This window comes from Trachinotus anak, unplaced genomic scaffold, assembly GCF_046630095.1.
Source record: "Trachinotus anak isolate AG129_WGS33_773 ecotype Australia unplaced genomic scaffold, CSIRO_AGI_Tana_v1 ptg000003l, whole genome shotgun sequence".
In the NCBI taxonomy this organism is placed as follows: Eukaryota; Metazoa; Chordata; class Actinopteri; order Carangiformes; family Carangidae; genus Trachinotus; species Trachinotus anak.
This window is the reverse complement of record NW_027273854.1, coordinates 13,118,128-13,138,453: the sequence shown is the minus strand read 5'-3', so window position 1 is coordinate 13,138,453 and position 20,326 is coordinate 13,118,128. Positions and strand designations below refer to the sequence as shown.

The 20,326-nt window shown below is 39.4% G+C and overlaps 2 protein-coding genes and 1 long non-coding RNA gene across 13 annotated transcripts in view; 1 reads left to right on the top strand and 2 right to left on the bottom strand.

The window, feature by feature from the left end:
* The window catches only part of LOC139618151 (cytoplasmic phosphatidylinositol transfer protein 1-like), a 46,564-nt gene extending 30,521 nt beyond the window's left edge, over nt 1-16,043 (bottom strand). The window contains exon 1 of the mRNA XM_071473827.1: nt 14,846-16,043. Within this exon, the coding sequence (XP_071329928.1) occupies nt 14,846-14,893 (48 nt within the window). The 5' untranslated portion in view covers nt 14,894-16,043. The remainder of the gene's footprint in view (nt 1-14,845) is intronic.
* LOC139608958 (H-2 class II histocompatibility antigen, A-Q alpha chain-like) lies at nt 90-11,034 on the bottom strand. Its single transcript, XM_071463131.1, has 5 exons — nt 10,818-11,034; nt 1,846-1,869; nt 1,468-1,713; nt 1,058-1,339; nt 90-925 (listed from the first exon to the last, which is right to left on the bottom strand). The coding sequence occupies exons 1-5, from the start codon at nt 11,032-11,034 to the stop codon at nt 783-785; spliced, it is 912 nt and encodes a 303-aa protein (XP_071319232.1). The 3' UTR covers nt 90-782.
* A 61-nt stretch (nt 16,044-16,104) lies between the features above and the next one.
* LOC139618152 (uncharacterized) overlaps nt 16,105-20,326 on the top strand; it is a 36,777-nt gene continuing 32,555 nt past the window's right edge. For 4 of the 11 annotated variants that reach the window (XR_011689685.1, XR_011689686.1, XR_011689692.1 and 1 more), the window contains exons 1-4: nt 16,105-16,235; nt 16,881-16,966; nt 17,147-17,189; nt 18,523-18,604. This is a non-coding gene — a long non-coding RNA (uncharacterized lncRNA). The other 7 variants (XR_011689688.1, XR_011689682.1, XR_011689689.1 and 4 more) reach the window with 6 other exon arrangements.

Genomic DNA, 20,326 nt, shown 5'->3' with positions numbered 1-20,326 from the left:
TCTTAGGAGTGTGGTTTTCCAAAAATATGCAGTAAAGCAAAACCTCTTGCAATCACCTCTGTTAATAAAGGCAGCTAAACTCTAAATCACCTAAATGATCACTGTGATGGATTACATATCTCTTCAAGTTTAAAATCTGACAGTATTCATGTATTGCCACAATTATTTGACCATATGAAAATACTCCACATACTGCAGACGCAAGCATGTGACCCAAAGTAAAGTCAGGTGGGACTTCATCCAACAAGCTCACTGGGGCAGAGGAGAACTTGTCAAGCTTCATTGTAAGGTTGTTATTCAATCATAACACATGTTATATACTCTCCAACAGACATATCATTGACACAGTGGCAATCGTGGCTTTTTATTAAGAGACATAAATGGTAAAAATTAATTATAATTAAACAAACATATCAATTGAACAAGTGAAAGCACACCTAAAAAAGACAAACCTGGACTATGTCACACTTTTAAAAAAAGCATAGATGATACAGAAAATTCAGTGAATTACAGATATGTACAGATGTGTAAGTGACTCAGTTTGATTCATGCACAATTCCTTTTTTTAAAAGGTATTTTAAAAAAGGAATTTTAAAAAATCAACACAACAATTTTATTCATTTGAATACAATCAACACAACGGGTTTCCAGAACAGATATTTTGGGCATTTTTACCCAATAACGGACAGTTGAGATGAGTCAGGAAATAAAGAAAGGAAACAACATTAAATAAATGTCATTAGCCAGACAATGTGATCACAATGCTGTGCATGGCATCTGTCTTAGCCACTAGCACCCATAATGCCCTGATATTGGTTTCCTTTCACAAAAAAGAAAGTTCCTGCAGCAAGTCCAAGAAGTCCAAGACTCAGGCCAATTCCACAGAAGACAGCTGGACCAGTACTACTTTCATCTTTGTCAACCTCTGGGGAAGACAAGAGAGAAAAATTTTTAATCTTAAGGAAAAACACAAGCCATGAAGTGATTCCCACATTTCTATCAGGCCAATTGAGAGAAAATGAAGACACTAAGTAATATTAAGTTTCTTTGTTCTCACCCCAAAACTTAGTCTGAGGCTTCTCCAATGACTCATGCTCCACAGTGCAGCTGTAGATGTCTCCTTCCTTTGGGACAAAGGTCAGGTGTGAGAAAACATAAAATGTCCCATCAGGATTAGGTAAGCATTTGTTGAAAGGATCTTCCACTGTTACGTCTATATCATTTTTGGTCCACTTTATCTTAAGTGAAGGAGGAAAGAAATGGTTGATGAAGCAGATGAGAGTGTTTTGCTCCTCTTGTATCACTTCATCTCGGGGGTAGATGAGGATTTCTGGGGCCTCTGAGGGTAAGATTAACAAAGTTTAGTATTCTTTCACTTTCCTATGTTTTTGTAAAAACAGTACTAAATGGATGCAGTCTATTTGGCAAAAGCAGGCAGTAAATGTCACTATGTTGAGTATCAGTTACCTTTAGTCTTTGCTGCAGCTGACTTGTCTGGTTTCCATCTGTACACATCACTCTTGCATGTAGATCGATAATATAATGCATATTTGTAAGCCCAGGGAACATGCATAAACTCAGGGACTCTACTATCCCAAACTACTTCTCCATTTTTAAAGTCTGCGTAGAAGACGTCATCACCATCCAGTGTCACAGAGATGTGACTATCACTTGACTCAAAACATCCTTTGCTGAGACAAAGTTCACGACTTTCTAGGAAAATGTAACAATCCATAGATGAGTTCAGCAACATCTGTTGATGCTATGATATATAATATTAACGAGTTCTTATACTTTTTACATTCAAGTTAACAGATTTTACAGTAGAGAAATAACCATACTTACTTTGTGCAGTGATGCAAACTGCTCCTGAGAAAACAAGGATAATTTTAAAGTACATATCGTTCGGTGTGTGCGGTGTTAGTGTGCAACGATCGCTGTCTTGGTCTTTGTGGTCAGTCATCAATAAATATGGGACTTCTCAAGGTTGGCTGTGTTAGAGGAAACCTTCCTCATTCCTAACAAGATGGGGCAGAGGGGGAAGTCCACTAACTTGAAGTCAGAAGGAGGAGGAAACGAGTCAAATAAGTCTTGTTGAACCACTTTCACTGAGAAACATAAATAACAGTGAATACATACTATATCAATCAAAAGATTTTACATTTGGTTTATATTCATCCCATATGAATATAGCCATTCACAGTGGCCATGGCTACCACAATCCCCACTGAGAAACAATAGGAAAAAATAAGTTGTAAGATAAAAACATGATGTTTCGTGTTTGGCTTCTTCCTTATGCTTTGACTCTCTTCACATCCTCATAGTTTCATGCCTTTGTTGTGTGGCAGGTTAATAAATCAGAGCAGTTTCCTCCTTCAAAATCATATTTCAAATATTTCCATGTTTGTCTGTTTTGATTATTAAATATTTTTTTATACTAGCATTATACTTATTTACACAATTATGATGACGATGTGTTGTTATGACATATTATTACTGAGGTCAGTTTTATGAATAAGACACTTAGAATTTTGATCAAGAGATTTGAATAGTCAAAGCAGGTTCCATTTATATATTAACAATGTGAAAGTGAAGGCAGGTCTGTATATTTAAAATGATGAAAGATCAAAGAATAATTATGATAAATAATTCTGATTATTTCAGGCCTAGTCGCGCAGGCCATTTTCATTTAAGCGAAGGGCACATCACAATATGGCCCGCCTAACTGGGCCTCAGACACTGCAACCTGATCAATGGTAATGACAGAAGAAGGGTGCTCATGAAACACTTCCCTTCACAGCTGGAGGCAGGAGGCTGCACAGGAGGCACCCATGGGAGAACCCTGAGCCCAGCTGCCCCTATACTGCACAGTATAGGGGCAGCTCAGAGGGGTGAGCTGAAGCAAGAGCCGCCTGTATCTACGCTTGTGGGAAATGATTTCATACTAAAGAAGACATGTTTGCATGCCCTGTCCTGCTCACAGTGCACTCACAGACACACGGACACACACATCAGCAGCACTCAGTATTCAATCAGGTAGAGATTGGACACTTGATGAAGGAGGAGAGGAGAATGAGACAAGCTGAGCCTTTATTTTATGGATCTGCATTAAGTAGCTGCTAGATTTAAAATTAGTGTGTGCCTGCCCTGGGTAGTGCAGACACAGTGTATGTGTCTTTATTGAACAGTTTAACTGAATTACTGGTAACATTAACACTAAATCAGAACAATTCTTTTTGTTGCACCAATCCACCTTCTCCATTGAGACTTTTTTTTTTTAAAAGAAACTTAAATACGTGTTGTTTTCAGTACATGGATCATAACACTGCCATTTCAAGGACAATGTTAAGATTAAGAAACTTAAATTCAAGGAACAGTGTAAAGAAAATCACCAAATGTGGAACTGGGAGGTTTTATTCCACATGAGCAGCTAAGTGGATGAATACCACACAGTCACAGCCTTGGCAGACAGCACACTGTAGTATAGCAGAGTGTCATGACTTCCAGTCCACCAGTTGATGAACAAAACAAGGAACAGAGGGCAGCTGGTGTCATGAAACTTGCTCTATGTCCAATAACTGGCCCAGAGAGAGAAAGTCCTTATATTATTACAGCACATGATCAAGAACCTGGCTTTCTCCAGGTGAATCTAGCTGGGGAACACATATGTTTCTAATCCCCCTGCCCTGATCTGGTTAACTGCAGAAAGCTGAGTCTAAAGTGAATGACAGAAACACAGGACACATGGACACAAATATTTACTGTGCTGAGGCTTCCGACACAACAGCTGCAGGAAGGTTTTACAGCACCCTCTCAAGTGCACACACAGACACACACACTCAGGCTCAATCACAGGATCTTCACAGGCAGTCAGCCAATCATATTTTACAATAGGAGCAGTGTCCATCACCTACAATAGCTGTAACACATACTGTATGAATGGGGTAGGCAAACTAATGTGTGGCCTTGTCGTCTGGGGTCCGAAAACTGGAAGTCCACTATACTTATGGGGTCGAACAGCTTTAGGGGACCAAAATGCTGAATAGCACAAGTTTAAATGGCTGTTTGAAGGTTAAGACTTGGTTTTAGGGTTAGAGTTAGAATTAGGTTTAGCTTAGGGTTAGATATGGTTAAGATTAGTATTAGGGGGTAGAGAATATATTATGTCAATGAATGTAGTGAGATGTGTGTGTGTGTATGTGTGTATGTGTGTGTGTGTGTGTGTGTGTGTGTGTGTGTGTGTGTGTGGTTGCCTTTTCAAGGCCAGCATGTCTTGTTTGTCAAATTAAAATGTAGTGATACATGAACATTGTGGCAAGGATTATTTTAACATAAGCAGAGCGCAAGGAACAAATGTAATAACCAAATAGTGCTAAAAGAAGTTCTTGAAAAAGACAGAGAATAACTTCAGAACACTGTGGTCGGCTGAAAAGCAACACATGCCACTGGGAGAGAGAGAAGAGGATTCATGCTGGTGGCTACCTGAACCCATGACCTGGGAATGTTGAGCCAGAGAAAACCAGACAGGGACTAATACACATGAAAAGATTTTTTGACACAACAAATGTTTGTGGAAATACAAAAGGAAGGACATACAAGGGAAGGAATGCTATAATCACCTGTGAGAATGGGAAGGTTTCCGTTTCTTTTGAGTGGGTGATATAAAAAATAAAAGATTGTCATGTTAAAGCTTGTTCCAATTACTTTCCAACTCTGGGAACACCTTGGAAGATGTCCTCCTGGAAACATTACATTTTGCAGTTGTTTTGTTGAGTCTGGAATATTTAAGCCGGTCAGCCATGTTTGTTAAGGTGAGTTGAGCTGGTGAGTTATTGCGTGTATCAGTCTTTTTTTAACTTTGCTGATGCCTGTAGTGTTAGTTAGAGAGGCACACAGAGCTTAACGAATCCCGATATTTTACCAACTGGAACCAGATCCAAAATGTAACCAGCTATAGGAACCCAATGTGTGAAAACACAGAAAAGGTAGTAACACAGACACACACACACACACAGGAAAGCACTAACAAAGTCATGGTGGACACCCATAAATATAACACAGACATTTGTTGTGTTTAAGGTTCCATTACCATATTGAAGTGCTGAACTTTCTAGCAACTGCTGCCCCATGTTCAACAGCTGTTCCCCAGATTTTCCAGTCTTCCGAGACATTAAGAATAATTAGAAAATGCATGAATATTCTAATTAAAATACTTTAATGTGAGATGACAATTTAGCACATTCTCTTTCTCTGTTGTTTATAAGGAAATCCAAACAGCTGAGTAGGTCAAATGGGTTAAAATCTCCACACACACACACACACACACACACACACACAGACACACACAAACAAACCTTGACACACATGTTCTTAATACACACATACAGCAGGCCACTTCATCATCAAAGAGATTTCTAATCAGCTGTGAGCTGCTGATGTTCCTATAGCAACCAGGGACACTTGTTCCTGTTATTCTAGCATGTACACCATGTATGTGTGCATACACCCACATTCTGTAGATGGACATGGACATTCATTTGTGTGTTTGTGTGTGTGTGTGTGTGTGTGTGTGTGAGAGAGAGAGAGAGAGAACGAGAACGAGAACGAGAACGAGAACAAGAACGAGAACGAGAACGAGAACGAGAACGAGAACGAGAACGAGAACAGGACCATTTTGCTTCAAAGCAGTTCTTTGACATGCTGTGACATGCATTTGTTCCCCATCTTGAATAGAATTAGCATGTTGCAATAATCACGGTGTGCATCTGTGTGACTTTACAGAATGGTAGAAGAGTAATGATGCACATCTGAGATGCAGATCTTTGTGTTTACAAACAGTGAAACTTCCAAAGCTGGAATTATCCAGTCCCCACATAAGCTAACACATGGGTGTTGTGTGGATGTTTGTACATGGATTGGGGGGTTAAAAATGTATGAAATCATATGCTCAGCTGGAAAAAGTGGCAGTGCTCATATGCTCATATAAACTTGAGAAAAAAAAGAAAAAGAGCTGAATATGAGAGTGAATTGCTTGTTAAGTCGCAGTTGATGTTAGAAGTTGCATTTTTAACTCTGTAAATTTAGCAACCTCCCTGTGTCAGTCAGGGTAATTTTGAAAATGGCAAATGACACCTCACTTCCCATTATCATAAAGACTCTGATTACATATGCAATTCATCATTAGCCAGAGTACACCATATGTCCTTATACACTGTGATCACATTATAGTGTGGCATGCCCAGCTGCTCCCCTTACCATGCTGCATCTCTCCTAACACCTGTCCCATAACTCTACTGACACATTCACAGTGTGTCAGCAGAGCTTCTATTCTCACTAGCCATTGTGTCTCCTTGTTTAGACAGGATGTTGACAGTAAGTAAGGTTTAGTGGCCCAGGAAGAGAGGAGGTGGGTTACAGGCAGAAACAGAGAGACAGGCAATTAAGAGTTTCCTGTTCTGATAATATGAATGATGCGATTTAGCGATTCCAAAATGGTAAAAGAGATTTATAATATAAAAATTAAAAAAACAAAAACTTCTAATCGTTAATCGAATATTCACAATGTACATAGAATTGAATATGTACTAGTATTTACTACAAATAATACATGTACATGATAAAAAATATTAAATAATAGAAAAAGATCAGCCTAGAGCCATCAATTAAGCTATCTGCTGTTTTATTTTAGTGTTGTGGTGACAAACACACATCTTTGTCCTGTTTTACTAGTCAAGGACATCACACACTGTCCTCACTGTAAACACAAACAGCTTGTCAACATTTTATAATTTTAACAGTCAAAGCAAGCAAATGTACATATCATACTCTTGAACTGAGGCATTTAAAAAAACAATACTCTTGAAAATATGTTGTCTCTGCCTTCTCTCTCCCTCACCTGACAAAGTTCCTGTTGCTTTGATGCGTGATGTAGGATGTCGAAAGGGCCTGGCAGATAGCAACGTGTGTCCTTATAGATGTGTAGGAACTGATAAACAGAACCAATTTTTTTTATTTATTTGTTTTTTTCCCCCAGATACTTAGTTCTTGGCATTTTGGAACTGGTTCTAATTCGGAACCGGGTTATGATCCCCAACCTCACACAAACATGTATGCAAGAAAACAAAACGCAGGCAAAACTCTGGAATGGAGTACGAGGAAACATCAGGGAGACTAAACAGAAGCGAAGGGAAACACATCAGACAAACTGAGAAAGGCACAGGGAAAGACAGAGACTTAAATACATAAGGGAGGTGAAGGCTATTGGACACAGGTGAAATACATCAAGATGGGGCAGACAATCACAAAGGAGGAAAACTAGACAAAGAGAGGAAAATCCAACAGACACACAATTTAAGTAATTTCAAAATAAAACAGGAGCTGATTGGGATTAATTAAAATATCCTCACTTTGCCTCTATTTCAGCAACATTCTGCAGATGATCCATTCCACTAGATACTGCAATATATCAATGACGCTGTTATTTCCTGGAGGTAAAAGCAATGTACCCAGGTTCCTAGGAAGTGTGGCTACAATGTGTGTGTGGTGTGTATATGTGTGCAAGACACTATTTAAAAACGTGTCACCGCTTTCTCTAACCCCACATAACCTCTGTCTGAAGCTCAGGGCTGCAATGTATGGGGTTTCAAACAAAATAGCCAGAAGCAGCAGCAACAGGGTGCAACAGATGTCAGCCTTTGGCATGACACGAGCTGAGATACTGACGTGATGAGAGATTTAAGTTAATTTTCAGGTAAACAGTGAATCATTGACATTGAATAAAAAAAGGGTTATGTTTCATTGCAAAAACTGCACTTTGCTGTGTTATTCAAGTATATACCAAAACCACAAGACCATCTACACACTGTTATTTGAAACACTGCTGTTCAGTGTTTATTGCTCATCATGTATTTTCCATTAGTTCCTTTCATTAATCTCCTTGGTGATCCCTTTTTTGCCTTATTTAAGAGCTATTTGCTTTGAATCAAATGTTTCTGGGGCTGTAAAGCTCCAGCACTCAGGTTGCTTGTTGAACAGAAATATTAAAATACTAATTCACTAATGAATGCATTTAATTCACGGTGCTTGTGGAAGTCTATTTCTCAGCATAACATCATAGTCCTCCATTATCTAGTTCTCTGTTGAAGGATAGGTAGGTATAGTTAATGGACACATGAATAATGGGCATCATGTTGTGTTATCATCCTTTGATTGAGTTTCCCTCTCTACACAGTCAAGCAGCCACAGATGTAGATATAAAAAGATAAAAGGCAAAAGATAAAAAGATCTAAAAATAATACACTGCTTGGGAACAAATATTCCTCTTTAGCTCTGGATAATTTGTCAAATTTCAAAGGCCCTTTAAGTGCAAGTTGTGTCTTTGTTTGGGTTTCTATTCTCTTAGGTTCTGCCACATCACTCTGTTAATCACTATGTTTGACTTTTACTTACCTCCCTTTGTGTTTGCCCTTTATCGACTGTGTACCTTTAAATTAATACACATGCACTATGTGCACTGAGTTCCAGTCAATATTAAAACCTTCTTTGTATCTAACTAGGCTAAATCATGTTTAAATGCTTTGCTTGTGTCATGGAGACAAAGCCATGGACTCTCTCTCCCCCTCAGGACTCTTTCATTTCTCACCTGTCCATTTGTCTCCCCTGTTCCCACAACCTCCAGTCACCAGACCAACTGTTCTAATACTGCTCTCAATTTAGTCCTCAGCTCTCTCCTATAAACAGAAAACTGTTGACCTTCCATGTTTACCAGATCATTAATGTTGGTACATAGCCTTTGGTGTTGGGCCATTTCTTCGTTCCCATCTTCAGTCAGTTCTTGTACTTTTCTATCAAACATCAGTGCATTATATTTATGTTATTGCCTATTATATCGGTTATGTTCTCTTTAGCTGTGTAGTTAAAAAATCTAAATAGTAAAAAAGTCAGCAGGTTAAAAAGTAAAGCGAGAGAAAGAGAGACAAACAGATTTTCATCAAGTGTCAGACAGACCAAAGATACAAACACAGCATATGTAGGCATCAAGTATATGCAAATGTATTTCCAGCTCTCACTCTGCTATATAATATCTCTGTGATGCCAATGCTTCACTAATCCAGTGTAGTAAAATCTGAATCCATCAGAGGATCACAAAACATGCAAACACAAACACAGTCATGTCACCCATTAAAATGACTATTTTTAATAGGAGTCTGGAGACTTAGCTCTGCCAACCACAAGTTAATGCAATGATGAATGTAATGACAGTGTTGCAGGGTTAGGGTTAGGAATGATGCAGCCAGACTCTGAAAGAAAGGTTCTCAGCTGGAGAAGCACAGAAAATTAGCTGTTATAGGGTAGCCATAGTCTGAGACAAAGTGTGTGAGTGCAACCTTGAGAATACCACCAGGGGTTGCAATTATCCTCACAGCGGGGACTCATTCCGTGCTATCCTATGAGCCAGCAGGCTGGCAGCTGGATAACAATAGAAGTCAGGCAAATGGAAGCAATTCAAGTAATGGTATGCAGATAAATAACCAGATAGACTCCAGGTAGAGAAATGACTGATCACTATCAGCAACAACCAGTGGTGAAACGTAACAAAGCCATATAGAATCAACTGTTGTTGAAAGCACACACTGAGATTAGACAAGTGAACCCAGTCCAACAGAGAAAGCAACTGATGCAACCGGTGATTGGAAAACATAAAGCAAAGTCCAATGGCGAAGAAGTGCTGTGTACTCCGCATGATGACTCATTAAGCAGGTCAGATATAGTTCTGAAAAAATATTTGTAGCTTACAACAGCTCACTCCAAGTGTTTAACTATGATAGATGATCAGTCCCTTCCACATCATGGAGAAGTAGCATCAGACGTGGTCTTCAGAGATCCAGAGATAGCTTCAACGCTAGCCCTAACTGAAAGTGAACTAAAATTAAACTCCATTATTAAAAGATGGTGGGAAACAGACACTTCCCCCGTCTTTTAACAGAGCAAAGATGGTGTTCTTCTCCCCTGAACCCATGCTCCAAAGCTCATTACCCAGGAGCTGATCAAGCAAGCAGTCAGATTCATTTAACTGCTGTTCAGGTGCAGGAAAGACATTCTCCATTCTTTAACCAATGAATGGTTAATTAATTGCAGAATAATCTGCACGGGAATTGATGAACCTCTGTAAATGAATGTCAGGATGAAGCTTTCATAACTATCTACTGAAGTACAGTAAAGCTGTGCATGCTGAAGATATTACAATAATATGGCATAGTAATTTTTCCTTGTGGGAAAACTAGTTTGCAGCATACTAGCTTTGAGCTATGCAGCTGTGAGGCTGCCGCCAGACACACCAATAATGTTTGTGATTTGTTTCCATAAGTCGCTCTTCTTTTCTATGGCCCTGTAACTTGTTAAACACACATTTTGTTTAAAGTGCATTCACATATATGAGAGCAGCAGTAAAAACTCTGTGCTTCACTTCTGCTCTTGCCTGGCTGTTGCTCACACTGCATCAAAGGATATTTACATAGAGTTGAGCCTTTTGAGTATATTGAGCTCAGCAAGGGGATGAATGGCTGCAAAGACAGGTCTTGTTCCCAATGAATATAATGAATTCTGTACATTAAATTACTAGTCACAGTGTGGGAATGAAAACTGCCCTAATATATGTATAGCCTGCTCTGTGCATACAGATACAAATGCTATCAGCTACCTGCAAAACGTTTAACAGTGGCCAGAACAAAATCATGCTAACTAAGGCAGACTCAGACAGTTACCCAAAGTGATCAATCACCTTCTCAACACACATGCATTCTCTCTCTCCCTCTCACTCGCTCTCCCTGGCTCATCCTTTGACGTCTGGCAGATTATCTGAGTGAGCATGTTTCTCTCCATCTGGTGCGTGTGAGCCAGGTCACTGTCTGGCTGAGCTACAAGCTCCTTGGGGAACGACGAAGGAACAGGCTTCTCACTAGTCAGAGCACAGAGCCTCCACTCTGGGGACGTAAACAAGTTCTTGGGTCTGGGCCTGGATGTGCTGTGGGGCATCTCAGTATGCAGGAACACAAACAAACATATGGAAACCTCCAGAGACTGACCTTACACTGACTGGTTGATGTCACCTTAATCAAAACAGGTGTCCATCTCTCATACTGCAGTACAAAAATGGAAGGTTGTTAGATGCTTTGTATTATCAGTGCAAGGACTGACTTCACAGGAGAATCCATAGACCATTGAGAGGGAAGGCCTTCTGCTTCCATCTATGGCTACTTATTGTGCCCTTAAGACCGTATCTAAAAAAATTTTTCAGGATTTACAAAATTTTCATTTTTTCTCAGTTTCTTAAATTGTCAGTCTAAACTTAAAAACATTTTTTCTGACTAAGAAGGAAATCTGACACAATGAGAGAAATATGTGACAATGAATTCTATTTTCTGGTAAGCTTTTGTTTTCCTCCTGTGGCTTCAAGATGACTGACATGATCACAAAGGATGTCAGCATTGTTAAAAGGGTTTGTGCATATCCAGTGCTTACACTGTGACAGATGCATCCTCCTCTAGCCTCTCTCATTCTGTTAAAGAGACTGAAATGTTTTCTGATCAGTGACAGGTTTGTGAATGTGAACACTCATGAGAACACTCAGCTTGGCCACAATTTACTAACAGCACAATGCAGACACTTTGACAAAACCAATTACATCTTAATTTGAACTGTGATAGATAATGTAGCTTTGTGGCCATACCTGCCCTGAATCTCTATAGGCACTGGATTAGACAAAGTGTCAAATGAATGGTCTGCTATGCAGTGTACTGTATCTCCAGAGAGCTTACCCACTTGCATACACATACTAATGGAGCAGTTTGTGATTTGTGTTTATGAATGAAACACTGATGGACCCGTTGGAGAAACGTGGAAGCAACAGCTACTAAAGAAACCATAATAACCTAATCTTAATTAATATTAGACCTGGCAAAAATGACTGTCAAAATTTCTCACCTGTGTCAGATGTATAAATAACAAATAACATTAATATTTAACATGAATGTAACAATGTAAAGTTACATATTATCCCAATATGAACAGCAGAAATGTTCTGCACAACATTAACAGAAATGTCTGGGCAAAGAAATGCACAGATCACTGCATATTTGTTGCATGATAGGAAAGAAGCAAGTACTGCATCTAGGGCTGCATGATATGCCAAAAAAAAAAAATCATATTGCCATTATTTTGGCAGATATTATAATTGCAATATGAGTCATAGTTTCCATTGGAATGGTTGTTTTTGAATTATATTTTCACTGAAAAAAAATGTGGTACTAATAATGCACAACAATGTTGTGACACATTTTACCTTGAAGCTCTTGTAATTTGGATGTTGCACTTGGCCATATTGCAATTTCGATTCATTCTGCAGCCCTAACTGCAGCTATGTTTCAGTTCAATATTTTATGTACTAGTCAACTGAACTGCACTTACGCCATGACAAGATCATCAGGACAGTGTCTCCAATCTTTTTTCTCCGCAGTGCTTGAACATAATCACCATTTGAAGATGACAGTCTTCTGCTTCTTTTTTAGACTGTTGACGATAAAATTCTTTAGCTGTCTAGTCATATGTCCTCGTGCAAGTGTAACTCACTTGCACGTATCAGAAAGGGAGCCTGGTCCCCTCTTGCTGCAATGCTATTCAAGGAGATTCTCATCTGTGACTCTTATGATGTGTTGCATAAGTAGTGTATATAATATAACATGCATTAAACAAAGCATTACTCATCATGGATCCAAGGCAGAATACAGCATACTGACTGTGAGCTAGAGATATGTTTTATAATGTATCCCATTTTCACAGGAGTACATAGTAATTTCAGTAATTCACATACAGTATGTAATTTGCACTAGTCCAGATGACAGCACCACTTTCTAAATTCCATCGGTTGTGGGTGCTTTGATTTAGGAAAGTAGTGATTGGTTCATCCATTCATTGGTGATTCATTTTACTTTATGTTTCTATTGGAAAATAATTTTCTACCTACAGCCAGTAACTGTTTTACAAGAGGAAAGATCCTGTTTAGGCATTTCCAACACTTCTGGGATCATATCCGTCTCTCTCACACACACAGACAGACAGACACACACACACACACACACACACACATACACAATATTAATGATCACTGTATGATTAATTTGTCTTTGCGTTGTGTGGGCAATTACTGGCATACTGTGAAAATTAATAGATTACAAATGATTATTTGTCAAATCAGTGCTAGATCAATAGATTGGGTTGGGCCCCATTATAGCCATCACAACAACAGATGTTATAGCCTTAAGCTGGCCACAGAGGACAACAGTGTCTTCCATCACCACTGGAGCAAAGCGAAACAGAGGATCCAATCAGTTTTAGGACAAGATGTGACAAAGCAGCATCCTGGTAATTATAAATATGACACTCACAGAAAGGACTTGGGGGTCCTGAGCAGAGTGATGTTACAACATTGTTGCACTTCAGCAAAGGCTAAAGATTAAAGTGCAGATGACTCCAGCTTCATCCAGTCCCAACCTATGAACTACCCAATGGCCTTTGCTTGACCACAGAGAAGGACTGCATGTTCACAAACAGCACAGTCGATTATGATACAATTTAATCATAGCAACAATGAACTACTATGGTAACACACTTATTATTAAGTGCAGTGACTCCCGGTAAATAGCATCTAAAGTCACATCATAAACTGAGTTAAATGGTGTGTAAAATCTTTATGACACAGTTCAACTCAATAAAACACTTGAGCTGGAACATCTGTTGTTTAGGGTTCAGGTAACACTGGAATGAAGACTGTCTGCCTCTTCAGAAGGAGGACAAGTAAATACAGCCTGAACTACAAACTGTGTTATACCCCTCTTAAGACATCACATACCACTATTGTTTAAAAATGTATGAACAATAAACATGGGTGCCCGTTCGTGCAATTAATGCCTCAACATAAAAAGGTAACACAAACAGAGCAGATGAAGGAGACAGGGGAGCAGGACCAAGCAAATATCAAATAGATACGAAAAACTGAGCTGAGCACTGAATGTCGATGAAATATCTTATTTGTATCCTAAAGTGTTAAAACACAGCAGCATGACTTGATCCTGAAGCTGTCTCTGTGTCACTGTGACCTGAGGGGAACTTCAGCCGGGAGATGCTTTCACCCTACCCATCTCCTCATACAAACACAGTGCGTGAATCTGTCTCTTACAAATGAAACCCGATGGTGATACATTTTAGTAAATTAACTCAGAGACAGGGTTGATGTAGCGTGCATGCAGCAGTTGCATAAGCCTCGATTCCAAAAATAAGGGGTGCGAAGGTAACAGCTTGTGTTCTCATCATGTGTGACTGCAGAATGTTTGAAAGAGGGGACACAGAATAGGAGCAGTGGACAGAGGAAGAAAGCAACGTGTATCTACACACATCACTTTTAAACACTCAAAAAGCATACAGTCACAATCCAAACACTCAAGGTAAAACAGATGCACGATTTGTCCTTCACTGCCTGGTGAATAACAAATCACACGCTTCGCTCTGCTGCTGTACTCAGTCTGCCCTTGACTCCTCTTGAACATAAAACTGGGGGCTCAGAGACAGCGGCAGCTCCATCGCGCGGTGGCTGCCTGACCGTGCCTCGGCAGTGAGAGTTCAACGTGTCCTGACACTGGCATCACTGACAACTTTAAAATCATCGATGCCACAGTGAAAAAAAAAACTGGGTAGAAACATTTGCTTGACCAGCACTACGCTGAGAGGACAATCAGCAGGCAGACAGAGCAAGTCCAAAACATCACTAAAAAACCAAGAAAACTTCACCTACCTCCTCCACTGTGAGGGGCATGCAGATGCGGTACTCCTTCATCAACATAGTCCTTGCACAACGGTGGTGGCAGCAAAGAGGAAGGTGTAGGTTGTCAGACTTCAGTCTTGGGTGCGATCCTGCAAAGCAGTCATTTAAATGAACTCATCTGTTCAGTGAAAACGAGGCCGTTGAGATCCACAGACTGACTATATCCTTCCTCACTTGCGCATCAGCAGCACCTCCTGCAGCGGCTCTGCTATGCCTACGTGAGTCCCTACACACGCCAAGTCCGAAGTAGGCTACAAAAGGGTCTCCTAAGGGCAAAAATAAATCTTCTATTTTATAAACTACTCCGGCAGTCGGGGTTCTGCCTATGGATAACGTCTGCAGTGTAGAAAGCGTAAATAAATGGCACCAAACTCCAAAAGAAGTCGCTTTTAACAAACAACAACCGCAGCTTCGAGCGGCTTCTTGTATCCACTCGCGTCCCGGACAAGGACTGAACCTTTCGCTGTTCGCCTGACTCTTCAGATACGATCACTCTGTGTTCAAACCGTGTTCACTTGAAAGCAGTTCTCCAAATGTATCAGCGTTTCTCCTGAGCCTCTCAGCTTTCCTGTCAGCACCGTCCAGGGATGCGTCGCCGTGTGGAGCAGCTGCCTCAAATGTGCGAAAGAGAGGCAACATTGCACAGGAAGTAAGACGATTCGACCCCCGCCGTAAAAGCATCACTATGAAACATCACGCAACTATCGATCTTCTGTATCACAAGTATGGGCTAAAATAATAGTAACTGTGTATTGCAGCTCATTGGAGGAATTACACTGACTGATTTGATTCAAGTGTGGCGTTTGCAGCAAACATCCAATAAAATCTTATTTGTTTATTACAAGACCGGAAGTCCCGCATGTGTCTTTTTTTTTTTCTGACCGTTTAACACAAGCTTGGTCCACACAGGCATCGCAGGCAAACTGCTCATGTGCCTTTTCACAACAGAAACAGAAAGATAACCAACGTGAAAACACAAACGATCACCGACTTTTAACATGTTGTAGAAGTAATCTGATGAAACGTACAAACACTCAGCAGCATTGCGTAACTGTGTTTCATAATTACGCATCTGAAGCATTTTTTTGGTCGACTCCTTTTTAATATATTATCATTTAAACGGAGCACCTTTTGTTTGGCTAATGACAACCTACGCATGTTTGTCAATGAAATATGTATAGAGATAATATAGACTGTCTTTAATAATGGGGTAAATACAGTTTAACATACTGCGCTAGGTCTATATGGTCCTCTGCCCCATGATGCTCGCAGCGCCGTGGCTCTGACCTCGGACTGGCCACAGCTGTAGATCTGACCTCGGTGCTGAGTTGGAGCTGACCATGGTTCTGAAATTCAGCAAGTCTTAAACGTTTCTCCCGCTTGAGTAAAAGTTTGTTCACAACCAGAAATATAATTTCAAAACAAAACCCAAATTAATGAAATATTTACATATTCTTTAAATATAAATGATAGGCCATTGATAAAAAACTTTCGGGTTGCCATGTTGTGAAACTGCTGAGTCATTAATATATTTTGGTAAAGTCATTAATAATAATAAAGTTTTTAAACCAGCCAGTCTATCGTTAAGTTATTAGAAAGTCATTGTCGTTAGTGTAAGTAAGGGTGATGAACATTGAGCATATATGTGAACAAGTCATTAATAAAGGGCAATGAGTTTCTCACTTTCTAATATGGCAAGAGCAAATGTTAGAAAGCCGCTTGTAATGTCTTATAATGAATGTTTCTGATAATAATCTGATTCTGCAGTTATATATTTTAATGTGCTGTTTTCAACATGAAGTCTGATCCATATACTCTTTCCCGGAAGGTCACCGTATCCACCCTTAACGTTAGCTACAGTTTTTACTCCTCTGGGTGAATTAGCCTTAAAGTAGCTGTCGAAGCTACTAGCTAGCGAGGTAACTAGCGAACATACCAATGTATTCTTGATTCTGTCGGACCTGTGCGGGCCACTTACCAGGAGATGGTATAAATAAACCAGGAGTTTTTCTTTTTAATCTTCACTTTCTCTCAATGTTTGTTGTTTCTTTTAGCCTTTTAGCAGACTAACTGTTTCCGCAGTTTCTCCAGGTGCGTTACCTAGCAACCCGTCTCCAGGCACTGTTGAAACCGCGGCCTGTCTAGTCAAACTTTGTTGCTAATAATCTAATTTGATAGCCTTCAATTTCATGAACTAAAATGCACCACTCTGATGTGGTAGGTATCATTATTGGGCACTCACCGACTCTTCTGTCTTTGTTATTGTCTCAGAGGGAAATCGGAAGTCATTGTGATCCTCAAAGACCTGCATTTTGTGAGTAAGATGTGCACAGGCTGCGGAGGTAACAGACACAATCATATATTAGCCCACTTATTAGACTTTTATGTCCTGTTTTGTTTGTCTCAGGGCATTTGCAAACAGAACAGAAATTATGATATGCAGTACTTGTTTCAGACGATAGATGTCACCAGAGCTCTTTATTTCAGCGAGCAGTGGTGAGGCAGACAAGTCCGCCTCCTTGTGTCACATGAGTTATGAGTTATGTGTTAATTTGTTTTAAGGGGATTACACATATCAAGGTTGAATCTCTAACTTTTCAGCCCTTTTCAGAATAATAAACAAACACATATCATACTAAATTTCATTATCCACATAGAAGGAGAGCAATGGAGTGAGACCTGGTTTTATACACACGCAGGTGTATAGTCATTTACATTTGATATCTTTGCTTAAATTGGAGAGGAAATCTTTGCACATCTATTTTCAAGATCATTGTATTATACAATGTTACTCTGCAGTGTAAAGTACAAGTATTAATGTTGGTTCCATAGACAGTGAAACATCTACTCAAATAATTAAATTAATAATAATTAATTTAATAATAATAATAATAATTAATAATAATAATAATTAAATCATACAATATTTGTATCCTTCTTTTTTGCACTTTCTATTTACATATTCATATACATAGTACATTATTATTTAAATCTTGCCATTCTGTATTTTTATTTCTATTCTGTCTACCTCAATATTCTATTCTATTGTATATTTTGTATTCTAATACACCGGACAGCTGTAACAACCTAATTTCCCTTCGGGGATGAATAAAGTCATCTATCTATCTATCTATCTATCTATCTATCTATCTATCTATCTATCTATCTATCTAATGAATCAAATTAGTAGCTGTTTCCCCAAAATGTCAAAAGAAGACATTTGAAAGTTTTTTTCTCCCTAAGATAATGAAGAAAATGGCATAGGGAGTTTGGTTTTCATACCAGTAGTTCGAAAGTCTGCATGTTCCTCCTTTCAGCTCATGAAAACTGAAGTAAAAATAATTCAAGCTACCACTCATTATTTTTGCATAAATCAAACCAGTGGACAGACCTTTCCCTCTTTGTTGTGAAGGAATGAGAAATAAGTTACGGTGTCTCAACTGAAGAGGGTGCAATGCACCTGTATATGTTGTGTATCTGAAATACACTGTTAGCGTCACAGACCATACAGGGCAGAAGAACCAGCACACACTCATATTTATGTTCACAGTATATACACATCCAAACATACTCACAAACCCAAATGTAACTGTATGTGCCATAATTCGAACTGTGACTGTCTCACCATTTTCACAATATTTTTACAGTGAGTTTTATGTCAGCAAAGAGGAGTTGCTGGACAGTGGAAGTCTCTGTACTGAGCAGCTGAACACAACTGATGACTGCGTTGTAAGTAATATACAGTTGTGTGCAAAAGTTTGGGAAAATTTGATATTTTGTTGATATTTTAAGTGAAAACTGGTGAATAGGTTACAACATATATTCACCTTTCTTCAAATGTTTATGCACTGTCACGCTTTATCTCATGAACTTACATATAGTTTGTCCTCCCTTCTGTGTCAGTACTGAGTAACCCCACCTTTTGCAGAACTGGCAAATTCTGAGTTATTTCTAGGCTGTCTTGCATGCGCAGCACGTTTAAGAGATTTTCAGTGATGTTGAAGTCAGGGGACTACGAAGTCCATTCCAAAACCTTCAGCTTGCATTTCTTGAAGTAGTCCATGGTGGATTTTGATGTGTACTTTGGATGATTTTGTAAAAGCCTCTTTTCAGTTTCTCTTTTGTGACTGACGGCAAGACATCTGCATCCAGAATTTGCTGATATTTACTGGAATCCATTCTTCCCTGCACCACTGGCTGCCACACAACCCCAAAGCAGAATACATCTACCCCCATGCTTAACAGTTGGCAAGGTGTTCTTTTCATCAAATGCTGCTCCCTTTTTCTCCGAATACACTTTTGATGATTGTAGCCAATTTTAGAGCTCAATTTTAACTTCATCTGTCCACAGCACTCATTTCCAAAATGACTGGCTCATCTAGATTGCTTTGCAGACTTCAGATGGTGACTTTTGTGATAAGGTAGCATTAGGTTCTCCCTCTGATGACTCTTCCATGTAGAACCAGTTTGTGCAGCAATGCCGCACAGTTGAATGGTGCCCCACCACTCCTGTCTCAGCTAAACCTTCCTTATATGGAGGCTTTGCTTTACCTTTGTGCCCAGCAGACATACTTTTTTTGCCTGAAAGTTTTCTTCATCTTCAGGATCCTGTCTGGACTTTCCCAGTTCCCCTCAACTGTCATTTCTTCATGATGTTGCTGTATTTAGTTTGCAAAGACTTCATTGCAAATACTTGTGTTGTAGAGTACAATTCTTTAGTAGCATTCCTTAACATTGTGATGCTCTCAGTTATTGTGTCATTCAGAGGGGGTTCAGGAGGTTCACATAAAGACTAGGCAATATAAGCTAAATGACAGTCCTGGTCTTTCAACAATGCAGATACCAGTTTAAGCCTCCTTTGTCATTGAGCTGACAACTGATGACAACTGTACATTTACATACTGACCCATGGACCAGGCCTGGGGATTCAAAGCTATGTGTATGTGTGTGTGTGTGTGTGTGTGTGTGTGTGTGTGTGTGTGTGTGTGTGTTTCACTGGTATGGGTTTTGTTTTTTTCTATTATGTGTCTAAACAGTACAGTTTTACAAATTGGTTTGTATGGCTTTATTGGTGCCTGTGCCTGATTTCACTGGTGCTCACATACTTTCATTGGTCTGTGTGTGCGTGTGCATGGTTTCACTTGTATGTGTGGTAAGAGTGTGATGGTATGGTCAGAGCACATGCTGTTACTCTACTACAGATATGATACCTGTACATGCAACATACACATACACACAGCCACACACACACACACACACACACACACACACACACACACACACACACACACACACACACACACACACCAGGCAGTGATTTTTAGGTCTAACTTGCCATGAGTTGACTACAGAAATCATCTGTAACTGGATTTGAAGGGAAAATAATATGACATTATGCTAAGATATTTGTAGTGTCAAACTGATGACACTTGCTGCAGTTAGGCAGACACA

Bases quoted from the DNA above. Each gene is read 5' to 3' on its own strand.
- LOC139608958 (XM_071463131.1), bottom strand. From the start codon at position 11,034: ATGCCCCACAGCACATCCAGGCCCAGACCCAAGAACTTGTTTACGTCC. The intron at 1,870-10,817 runs GTGAGAGGGAGA...TTGTTTTCTCAG, and splicing joins GGATGAGCCAGGGAGAGCGA to GAGCAGTTTGCATCACTGCA. The intron at 1,714-1,845 runs GTAAGTATGGTT...ACATTTTCCTAG, and splicing joins AGTTTGCATCACTGCACAAA to AAAGTCGTGAACTTTGTCTC.